The sequence below is a fragment of the Camellia sinensis genome, chromosome 3, assembly GCF_055761805.1.
Source record: "Camellia sinensis isolate YWXY chromosome 3, ASM5576180v1, whole genome shotgun sequence".
Classification (NCBI taxonomy): domain Eukaryota; kingdom Viridiplantae; phylum Streptophyta; class Magnoliopsida; order Ericales; family Theaceae; genus Camellia; species Camellia sinensis.
Window position 1 is genome coordinate 222656190 of NC_138963.1, and position 12081 is coordinate 222668270.

The 12081-nt window shown below is 30.0% G+C and overlaps 1 protein-coding gene across 1 annotated transcript; it reads right to left on the minus strand.

Annotated features, from left to right (window-relative positions):
• Positions 1 to 745: 745 nt before the first annotated feature.
• LOC114315229 (uncharacterized) lies at positions 746 to 5654 on the minus strand. Its single transcript, XM_082922330.1, has 2 exons — positions 4870 to 5654; positions 746 to 1701 (listed from the first exon to the last, which is right to left on the minus strand). Exons 1-2 carry the CDS (start codon positions 5374 to 5376, stop codon positions 928 to 930), a joined length of 1281 nt encoding a protein of 426 aa, XP_082778456.1. The 5' UTR covers positions 5377 to 5654; the 3' UTR covers positions 746 to 927.
• Between the last annotated feature and the right edge of the window lie 6427 nt (positions 5655 to 12081).

The following is a 12081-nucleotide window of genomic DNA, read 5'->3' on the forward strand; positions in this document are numbered from 1 at the left end:
CGACAGAAAAATTTTCAATCCTTCCAACAGTAACTTCAGTAATACAAAGTATTCAAAAATTTATCCAAAAATACGATTTTAATCTAAATTAATTTTAAGCATAAATCTCATAATACAAAAATTAAATCCAATCCAAACTATTTTACTGGATGAAATTCTGAATAATTATGCTCGACTACCTCCTACACATTTGCCTCTAATCAAAAGTAACATAATGTTAAAAAAAAATATAATGACTGAGACCCCCAGTGGGGGTGACCCCACCACCCCGACTGTTTTTTGATTGGTTGAAAATTTTTATTTTTTTTATTTACAATCACAGCCCTCCACGTGGAGGTGGGGTGCTGGGGTCACCCTCCCTAAGAGTCCCAGCAGTGTTGTAAAAAAAACGTAGTATCACATTAAAGAAACAACAATATTCAAAATAAAATATATTAAAAGAGATAGATAGGCTATAACTACAAGCAACAAAATACTATAAAAATTATCAAAAGAAACAATTTTAATCTAAATTTATTTTAAGCATAAATCTCATAATAGAAAAATTAAATCCAATCAAAACTATTTTACTAGATAAAATTTTAAATAATTATTCTCGACTACCTCCAACACTTTTTTTGCCTCTAACAAAAAGTAACATAAATGTTCAAAAAAAAGTAGTGGCACGTTAAAGAAACAACAATATTCCAAATAAAATATATTAAAAGAGATAGGTATGCTGTAACAACAAACGACAAAGGGAAAATAAAAAATTATATGGTATTTGCTGCTTTATTTTTTCATTATTCAAAAAGGTAAAACCCAAAACTAAATTCCCTCGAAAAACACCTACACCAAAGAATTCCTCTAAATAAAAAACTACAGAGTATATTCCGACTAATAAAAAAAAGCTACTACTATAACGATCTTTACAGCCAAGCTTTCTCCCTACGACGAGCCCAACCCGACTCTACAAATCTCCGCCACTGCTGGAGTGTCCCAGATCGCCGTCCGCCTCTTCATCTCCTCGAAATCATCCACACACTGCTTCATCTTCATCTCCCAAACCCGCTTTCTCGCCGCCGCGAGCTTCTTCCCAGCAGCTCGATCGAACACCCTCTCCCACCCCTTTTCCCACTCCCCATGAGCATTGCACAGCTGAAGCGTTCCGTTAGCCCAGTCAGTCCAGCTCCACCCTTTGTCCAGCCTAGACATGACGTTCTCCACGCACGATCCAGAGCACGCCGCCGTGCACGGCCTGCACTTGGCCCCGCTCAGCGGCCCCGGACTCGACATTGCCGCCACCGGAACACCATAATGCGCCGGCGGGAATTCATATCTCCGGTCCGTAACGATGCAAAAAGGGACGCGTTTGGTGATGTAGGGGACACGTTGGGTGGTGAGTTGGGCTCGGAAGGCGGTCTCCGAGTTGAGTTGACGGAACCCGGCTGAGTTGAGTTGGGGGATGAGGGAGAGTCGGGAGAGGGCAACGGTGGAGGTGTTGAAGTCACCGATGCCGAGGCGGTCGTTGAGACCGCCGTAAGAAGAGCCCGGTGGGACCAAGTACTGACCCGGGACGAAGTTATCAGGTGTAAGTGGACCAGACCAGTAGCTGTCGACTCTGGTTCGGACTATCCAGTCGTATGTGATGTTATTTTGGTCCTGATAAGCTTTGATCATCTTCAAGCATCCCTCTACGAGGTTGAAATATTGCAAGAGTCCCTGTATACACAATTACATTATACAGGGAAAAATAAATTCGCACCTATAACCTATGATAAGTTTAGGCAGAAATTAGATAAATTATACAGAGAAAAATAAATTCACACCTATAACCCTATAGGCAGAAATCAGAAAAAAAAAAAATTTAAAAAGTGAAACCTATCAATAAATTCTATAGAATTAATTTAGTTTAAATGTTGTTTACTCTTTTTGAGAAAAAATTGCCAAAATCTCTCCATTGAAGTCTTGTGTAGTGAAAAGAAAAGTTCAATTGATTTTGTTTCATAAACTCCACTAAGGAGGAGGTGCATAATAGAACAAAAACAAAGTAAAAAAATATTTTTTTGTTGAATAATATTATTAGAGTAACATGTTATTTTGTTTAACAGTAATATGTTATTTTATCTCACAGTAACCGGTAATATCATGTTACTCTTGTTAACAATAACTATTTACATCAAATTCAACGATAGTAAACTTTTTTTTATTTATTATTTTTTTAAAGAAAATCATAATCAAACATGGATCTTATTTGAGAGATCTTGATGAAAGAATTCTAAAAAGAGAGGTGCTAGGCTTCAGGAAAAAATTTCAAGAAAACCTTCAAGAAAATAGAGGAGGAGGAGGAGGAGAAGAAGGAAGGGGAGGAGGAACTGGAGGGGGCCATCAAAATGGAAAGAGGCGGAGGCGGAGGCAGAGGCGGGGCTGGGCAGAGGCGGAGGCGGAGGCGGGCCTGGGTAGAGGCTGCGACGGTGGGCTAGGCAGTCGATCGGGGCTGGGCAAACGACCGACCGACGGCGGACGACAGCGGCTGGGCAGACGACCGAGGCCCTCCAGTTCCTCTTCTTCCTCCTCCTCCTCCTCCTCCTCCTCCATTTTCCTCCATTTTCCTGAAGGTTTTCCTGAAAATTTTTCCTGAAGCCTAGCATTTTTCTTCTAAAAATACTAATTTTATTAAAACCGACATCTAGAGCAAAAGTCATATTGTTTTAAAGTTTAATATTTTGATAATAGTGATATGTGTTAGATTTTTTAAAAAAAACTTTTTGTACTTGTTCTTTAATACATTAAAGTTTTATTATGAGGAGATTTTGATCAAATTTCCTTTTTTTTAACGTCTTGATGAGGGGGAAATTATATTTTTTAGAAAATTGGTTAAGTTAGTTTATTTTCTTTAATTTTGAGAAAAAAAATATATATTCTAAAAATATATAATTATATTAATAATATTATTAAGACACCCATCAACAAAACTCAAAACAACAATGCTAAAATGTGAAGAAAAAAAAAAATCAAATTTATTCTGGGTCACCCATAATAATCTAAAGTCCAACCTAGTCCAAATGATTGACAAATCTGTGGGTTAACACCTTGGTTGGAATGTACATTATTTTATAGTAACGCAATCCTCACTCTCCATGTCATAATTATTTTATTAATAAAAAATACTCCTATTATCTTTCATTATACAATATATTGTGTCAATTTAGAAAATTTATCCATATATATATTTTCAAAAAGCTTTAAAAAACCTAAATCTAGTAGACCCCTTGATCCATTAGACAAGCCCTGGGCTTACATTATGGCCCAAACACGGCTCACAAAAACCCTGGTAGGCTAATCCGGCGAGCAGGTATTGGCGTGATTGTCATGTCTGACCTTTAAATAGTTCGAATTTAAATATGATCAGAATCAAAATAAATAAATAAAATGATTGGCAGTAGTTGGTACAAGGAAAATGTCTCGTAACTCAAATTTTATGGCTCAAAAATGGCTCAAATGGCCAAAACGACGTCGTTTTGGCCATTTTTATGTTGTTCTGTACTCAAAATGACGTCATTTTGACCATTTGAGCCACAAAATTTAAGCTACGTAGCATTATCGTTGGTACAATTGCATTGCAACAATGAAAATTTGTCCCAACCAACAAATCCTAATCTATGATATGATGGAACCCATAGAATTGGCATTAGGCCTAAAATAATTATTTTAAGGACCATTTGGCATCAATAGTTTAATGTTCTAAGTTGACACCTGGCACTAAAAAATAACATAATTTTTTGAGTACTAAAAACCTAGCTGTTTTCTGTCACTAGGGAAAAAAAATTCCACATTAATTAGTATATTTTTAAAACTATTTAGGAGTTATTTGACATAATTGATATAAATGCACTTATTTAAGTTAAGTCACTTTTTTTATTTTTATATATATATATTTATTTAATTCATCCTAAACAATTTCTTAATTACAAATAAAAATATTAATAAAGTAACTATGATCCTGCGAATAATTTTTGTCATTGGGCGTTTACCATAACTTGTTGGGATACATGAAGTCCAAAACGCAAAACAATAAGGTAAAAATATTATTATAAGGAATGTCACGTACTCACCTGTGACATTCACATATTAAATAAGATACAATACAATGAATTTGTTATTCATTGCGTGTTTCACTGATCTCATAAGAATATTGGTTTGGTCATGCTATCATAAAAAAATAATGAAGAATATGTGAGACGCTAAAACAAAAATAAAACAATTATAACTTAATAAAATACAAGTAGTATTATAGGGTCTGCTTAAACCAAACTTTTATTGCTTTTTTTTTTATTATTAATTATTCCATATCTATCTACTATTTGACAAATGGAGGTTGGTTTATTTATGCCAATTTCTACCAATTAAATTAAAAAGAAAAGCAAAAAATATATAGACAGGTGCACCAGTTGAGTTGTTCGAAAATTGGCCACGGTTACAACTGAGAACAAATTAGATAACCAAAAATAAATTAATTAAACAGAAAATAATTGGCTAAATAGAAGTAGAATGATATGGCTCTGTTTGGCTCTGTTTGCTTTTAAAGTTTAATTTTGCCCCCCTTTGTTTGGTTATATTTTTAAAAAATTTTACACTCGATTTTCAAAATACTTATTTTTTAATATTATATATTACATCACTTAATTCAAATTTTTTTAAAAGTCATAATCATATAAATTTTTCACACTCAAATCATAATTTTAAAATTTACAAACTCAAAATAAAATTATATTCTCAAATCATAATTCTAAAATTCTACCAAAAGCCATCATAGTTTTTATTTTTAATTATTATTATTTTATTTTTTTTGGGGAAAAATGAGAATGAGAATGAGAAGAATTTACTTACCTGTATGCCGTTGGGTGAGTTGCTAGCGGTGAGAACTCGGAGCTCCGACTCAGTTTCAGGAATTGGTTTGGGCTGGAAAATTTTAACGGACGCGATTTTGGGGGCAATCTTGAGGAGAGAGAACTTGAATGCATTCGAGTCCATAGGGCTGTGCAAGAAGAGATCTGAGTTTGGATAAACCTTTAGAATTTTCGCCACAATTGACGGTCCAGTTAGCTCGAACCTCCTCGCCCCTCCCACCAGACAAACCGCCATTCTTGACCTCTCCAACCGGCTCGTCTCCGATTCATTCGTGTTCGGAGGCGGCGGAATCGGCGGAGGTGATCGGCTAAGGTTCGGGGAGGGGGTGGTGCGGTTGTAAAGAATGGATTTCAGAGGGGGGAAAGAGGGGAGAGAAGTGAAGGGGGAGGAGGAGGAAGAGAGAGAGAGGAAGAGGAGGAGAGAGAGAGGGAGGATGAGGAGGAGCACACGCCAGTCGAGATCCGAAACCCATTTCGAAAACTGCATCACTAATTCCTGAGAGGGCTCTTTGGCATCATCTCTCTGTCGTCTCCGGAAACATTCGGATCTCGGATCTCGTACCTTCTATTCTCTATATAAAAAAGAAACAGAGAAAGTGAGGAGAGAGATAGAGAGAAAAAGAGACGATGTGTAGATAGATATTGAGGAGGAAGAAATATATGACTTTTCAAAATAACTTTACCTTTGATCTTTCTTTTCTCTTTTGTTGAATGAGGAATTGGTTTAGGAAAAATATTATAGATAAATGATTAGATATTAGAATTAGTGTAGGGTCTATAAAATTATGAATTTCATATAAATATTTAATTATTTATTAGTAATATGTTTGAAAAAAAATTAAAAAGTCAAAAAATTATTATCCTATTTAAGTCACATTATCTCATTTAAGTAATATCACCTCTCTAACACATCACTTCAAACTCAACTCAAATTCAATCCATATTTCATAAAAAGTGAAAAAGTGCACTTATTTAGATTATTCCAAAGAACTATTTGGAATGTCTTAAATAAGTGTACTTTTAAACTTTTTGAACTAAAAAGTTGAGGAAAAAAATATAGTTGTTTGGGTTAATTTTTTGACTTTTTATGAAAAAATGTGTATTAAAAAATTGTATAAATTAGTTTATAAGAGAAGATTAGGAGTGTGAGTTGTACCTGTTCTACCTGCGCAGGTTGAATAGATGCTAAGAAGTAATTGTCTACTTTTTGGGTATTGCACTGGACGGTACTGTTCGGCTTATGGGGGCCATCATGGGTCTCGTTTTGATAATCTGAACCATTCAATTTGTAGAACTCGTCGAGTACTATATTCCTATAAAAATCACGTTGATCGAATATCGATAGCTATCTGATCAGATTTATTTTTTTTCAACTATTAACTATAACACCATCCTTTTTTTTTATACTAAACTGATTTGATCATATAGTTATCGATATCCGATCAATGTGATTTTTTACGGACATATAGTACTCGACGAGTTCTACATATTGAACCGTTCAGATTATCAAAACGGGATACGTGATGGGCCCCCACGGGCCGAACAATAGTGTATTAAAATTGCACCACAACTGTGCAATTTTTCTTAAAAAGCGCAACACAGATATGAAAGGGTCAGATTGATGAGTTGTAATTTTATGTGTAAAATTAAATTTTTAATATTTTTTTTGATAAATAATAATAACTTTTTAACTTTTTTTTAAACTTGCCAAATCAGCCTTAGTATGTGTAACATTACTCTTCATTTAGGTTGGGGACGTTGATGCATGGCATGATTAGTATTGTTAGGAAGTGTGGCCGGAGATAATCATAAGAAATCCATATTTTATTTATTTATTTATTTTGTTTTTGTATTTTATATTTAACAAAAATAAATGCTAACAAGTGTCTGGAAAGGAATTGGGGTCACTGTGACTATTGTGCTTCATTTTGTGGTGCATTATGAATTTATTTTTATCATCTGAACTGTTAATGTTGTAAGGTTTGTTGAGTACTTCATGCCTACCAAAAATCATATTAATTGGATACTAATAACTATATGATTGATAACCAAAAAAACAAACAAGAAGTTTTTCTTTTAAAAAATAGTATAAAATATGCAACTCGATCATATAGTTATTAATATCCGATTAATATGATTTTTGATAGGTTTGAAGTACTCAACAAATCCTACAAAATGAACGGTTCGGATCATAAAAATAAACCCATAATGCATTTCAAAATGAGGCACAACAAAGGCATAGCAGTGACCCCAAGTCCGTCTTGAAATATGTAAAATTATAAAAAATATATATATATTAATTTTAGTAAAAATGTATTAAATTTAATAAAAAGTGTATTATGCTCCTTGAATTTACACTGATTAAATGAGACTTGATGTAAAGTATTTTATAAATATATAAAAATATTAATAAAAAAAAAAGTTATACAAGACTAATATAAAAGGAGGTGACCATTTTTAATTTTATCATTTTAAAATAAAAGATTTATCAAAGTAAATTAAAATTTTAAAAATATCATCGTTTTTGTATAAAAAAATCTATAAGGATACACTTTTTTATGTATGAAAAGATTCAAATATTAAAAAAAATGGAAGTACAAAAATACTTTTAAAATGATAGAGGTATAAGTGATTTATATATTAAATTGTACAAATAAATCTTATACTTTCATCACTTTTTTTTTTAAAAAAATCATTTAAATTTTTTTGGAAAATTTCCCTTAAAAAAATTATGAAATCAATAAAAAGTTAAGAGGAAGAAATTTCTTTATTAAGAAGTACTATAATAAAAATGCTTTATCGCGAAGATAACTCCACCAACCTGACAGATGAGATAGATAGGTTTTTGTTGCACTTGATAATAACTTCTTGTATTAATATAAGTAGGAAATTCTACAATACACAGCCACCGGTTGTTTTTGGGTGTAATAGATGGGAGGAAATTATGATCCAAGTGGAGTTGTTTAGTATTGTGTTTGTTTGTAGAGTTAGGAAAGGGACTAGGATGGAGGAGGGGGATTGAGATGGAAGTTGGAAGGGAGATTGAGATGGAGAAAGTAGAGGTAGTATTAGAAAAATAATGAGGGGATTAGAAATTTTTTTATTTTTTACATATTGAAATTTTTTTTTTAAACATTAATGTTTAATTTTTTATATTTTTTTATTATTTTATATAAAAATAATTTAACAATACTTACACTAACAACTACCATCAAAACAAACACAATTTTACTTAATCCCTTGACTGTTAATCCCCTCACTATAAGGGTGTGTTTGATTGGACGGACTGGAAAAGGGGGATTAGAATCCATCGGACTTGAGTCCTGGGACTGTGAATCCCCCGGACTATTTGGTCGGATTGGATATGTATCCTGTGTTTGTTTTTTCATGGGATTAGATGTCTGGATATGACTATTTTCAGTGAATCCAACGTTTGGTTGGACGGACTGGATAGGATAAATGAACAAAAGACTATTTTACCCTTTTTCAATTGTTTACTAAGTAATAGCAATATTAAACATATCTTTAATATTTTAATTATTTTTAGTAAACATTAAACATACTAATGGTTAAATTTTGTTTAAAGATATTTAAACATACTAATATTGATAAAAAATTTTGACTGGTACAAATTATTTTTATTTAAACAAATAAAAATTTATTGTTGAAATTAAACATACTAATGGTTAAATGTTTAAATTTTTATTTAAACAATTAACATTGAAATTATTTTGATGTACAGATTATGTTTAAACAATTAACAATTAACAATTAAATAAATGTTGATGTACAGATTATGTTTAAACAATTAACAAATGTTGATGTAATTAACAATTAACAAATGTAGATGTAATCAAATGTTGACGTATTAAAACATAATTTAATAGATGTTAAATAAATATACATGTTGATATACAGATGTTGAAATAATTTAATAAACATGTTGATGTACAAATGTTTAAATAAAACATAATTTAAATAAATGAAATTATTTATTGTTGAAATTAAACATTTAATTGTTTAAATAAAACATCTATTAAAACATCTATTAAATTTAAATAATGAAATTAAATAAAACATAAACAAAATTTTAAAATAAAACATCAATAAAATATCTATAAAAAATTATTTTAAAAAATTAAATAAATAAAACATTAATAAAAAGTTAAATAAAATTATTTTATTTTTAAATTGAGACATTTAAATTTTATTAAATTATATTAAATATAATACATAATTAAATAGTAGAGGGTCAAAATTATCATTTTCGCATCTAATCCAAACAGTGATTAGTCTCCCCAAAACAATCCCACCCCCCCAGGATAGGATAGTCCCCAATATAGGGGACATGGAGTCCGCCGGACTAAAAAAAAATCAAACGACGGATAAGGAGGGAGGCCGGACATGGAGTCCAAACAGTGGATAGTCCCCCCCTTATCCCCCAATCAAACACACCCTAAATTCTCTTCATTCTACCTTTAAAAACAAATGGGGCCACAGCTGTTTAGGGTAGAGAGTGTGCATCATATACACTTTCAGTTATGATTTTTGTATTCTTAGTTATGATCTAGAGTAATATTAAAGACATAAAAATTTTATCAAATATTTTACTAAATGTCTCACATGGGTGTAAAACTCATTTGGGTGTGAGGCATTTAGTATAATATTTGATAAAAATATTTGGGACTTATAACATTACTTGATCTATTATATTGTTAATTATGATATCTTATAATATCAGTTATGATTTAAAATTTATTTAATTGTACTTCATATAATATTTTAGAATAATGTTTGGTGGCTCGAAAAATTCTGCCCCGAATGGCTGAAACGATGTCGTTTCGGCCATTCAATTTTTTTTTTTTCTTCTTCCTCAGTTTGATACGCAGTGAGGGAGGAGAGAAAGAGAAAGAGAAAAATTGGGAGAGGGAGAGGCCGTCGCCGTCGCCGTCGCCGATAGCCGATCGCCGCGCCTCATAATATTAATTGATTACTATTATTATTTATTTATTAGGGTGGTGAAATCGAAAAGAATGTATGGCTTAAAGTATTGAATCACGTGATATGTTAGTGTAATAGTGTGGGACTAAAAATGTTTTCTGCTCATTCACCAAAAAAAATATTCTCTCCTTCATTTTTTAATACTCCTATTTTCCCAAGTTATATATTAATTTAATAATAACTAATGACTTGAGTCAGCGCCCGTGTTCTAGACGGCATCTCGGTATGTCGGCACCTTTATATAGAAACTTTATACAAGTCATTATATTAACGTTGTATTTTTATCATCTTTTTAAATTTCTTGTTATAAAAAAAAAAATATATATGGCATGTATTTGTTAATATGATTAATTATTTTTTAAAAAATAAAATATATATTTACATAATTTATTTATAATAAAAATGATGTAATAATAATATTGTTAAAAGTATAAATTATTGAGTCTTTTATTTAAAAAATCAAAAATTATCACATCATTTTATATACATATATATATTTTTAATGTGGTGAATTTTAGATATATATATATATATATACATATATAGAACAGCCACCTCCATCTCTCTGATTTTACTTGTTAAAAAGCCAGCTTTTTGGCTTTTTGGCTTTTTTAGCCAAAAAAGTCAGCTTTTTTACCCAAAACAACCCAGCTTTTTGCCAAAAAAGTCACCAAAAAAGTCAAAAAGTCAAAAAGTCAGCTTTTTACCAACTTCCCAAAACACCCCTCTATTGACCTGCCAAAAGTAGTTCTAGAAAGCATTGCTAAAATTACAGCTTAAAATAGTCTATGCATGATATTCTCGCTCATATCATATATATACAATACAATCTCTATTTTTCTATTTTTGAGCGGGTGATCAAACATTTATATAAAAAAGTATGTATATAAACTTACCTATATTTTAGGCCTCATTTGAAAAGCCAGTTAAAAGTTAAAAATTAATTTTTAACTTATTTTAAATCATATCATTTCTCATATTTTTTTTTACATATTTTTCAAAAAAATTAAAAAATTAATTTTTAACCATATTTTTAAAATAGACCTTAATTATCTAGTTTTATCCTCGGGACCTACCACTACTAGATGGGGATGGCGACAAATCTATCCAAACCCAAATTATTGTGGGTTGGTTTTAAATTTTTTTTTTTTTTTTTTTTTACTATTTTAACTTGAAATTAAAAAGTTTCGTTTGGTGGAGTTTTAACTTGAAATTAAAAAATTAAACAAAGCCTCAGGCTCCGTTTGGTGGAGTTTTCAAAATCTAATTCCACACTCACTTTTGAGTATGATGTTTGTTTAGGGTTTTCAAATCATAATTCTACACTCATTTTTCAAAACTCAATTCAAAACATAATCATTACTTTTCAAAACTCATAACCAAACACATAATTCAAAACTCTTTTCAAAACTCCATTAAAATCAATATTTTAAAAATATTTTAATTTTGTTAAGATTTTAAATATTTTAATATTTAAATATGTTACGATTTTTTTAATTTTTTAATTTTTTAAATTTTTTGAATATTTTTAATTTTTTTTAATTTTTTGAATATTTTTAAATATTTTAATTTTTAAATATTACGATTTTAATTTTTTAAATTTTAAAATATTTTATAAAAATAAATTCAAACTCTATTTTATAAAAATATTTTTAAATATTTTAATTCTTTTTGTTATGTATTTGGTTACGATTTGAGTGTAGAGTTGTAAAAGTAGCATGGAGTTTCGAGTTATGTGTTTGGTTATGAGTTTTAAAAATAATTTTTTAATTGAGTTTTGTTTTATGTGTTTGGTTATGATTTGAATGTAGAGTTTTTTAAATTTAAAATATTAAAATTTTAAATTATTTTAATTTTTTGAATATTTAAATTATTTAAATTTTTACGATTTAAAATTTTTGAATATTTATTTTAATTTTTTACTTATTAAATTTTTTAGATTATTTAAATTATTTAAATATTTATTATTTAAATTTTTTGAATATTTATTTTGAAAAAAAATTATTTCCTTTGTAGTATTTTCAATTAAAAAATTGATTAATGTTATTTTTTGTTAATAATAAATTTTTTTAATTGAATTTTAAAAAGAGTTTGGTTATGAGTATTGAACAAAATCTTCAATAATGTGAAAGTAATATGTTTTGTTATGAGTTATAGCAATTTGAATTAAGTTTTGAAAACTCTTTTCAAA

Bases quoted from the DNA above. Each gene is read 5' to 3' on its own strand.
- LOC114315229 (XM_082922330.1), bottom strand. From the start codon at position 5,376: ATGCAGTTTTCGAAATGGGTTTCGGATCTCGACTGGCGTGTGCTCCTC. The intron at 1,702-4,869 runs GTAAGTAAATTC...TTGTGTATACAG, and splicing joins ACTCACCCAACGGCATACAG to GGACTCTTGCAATATTTCAA.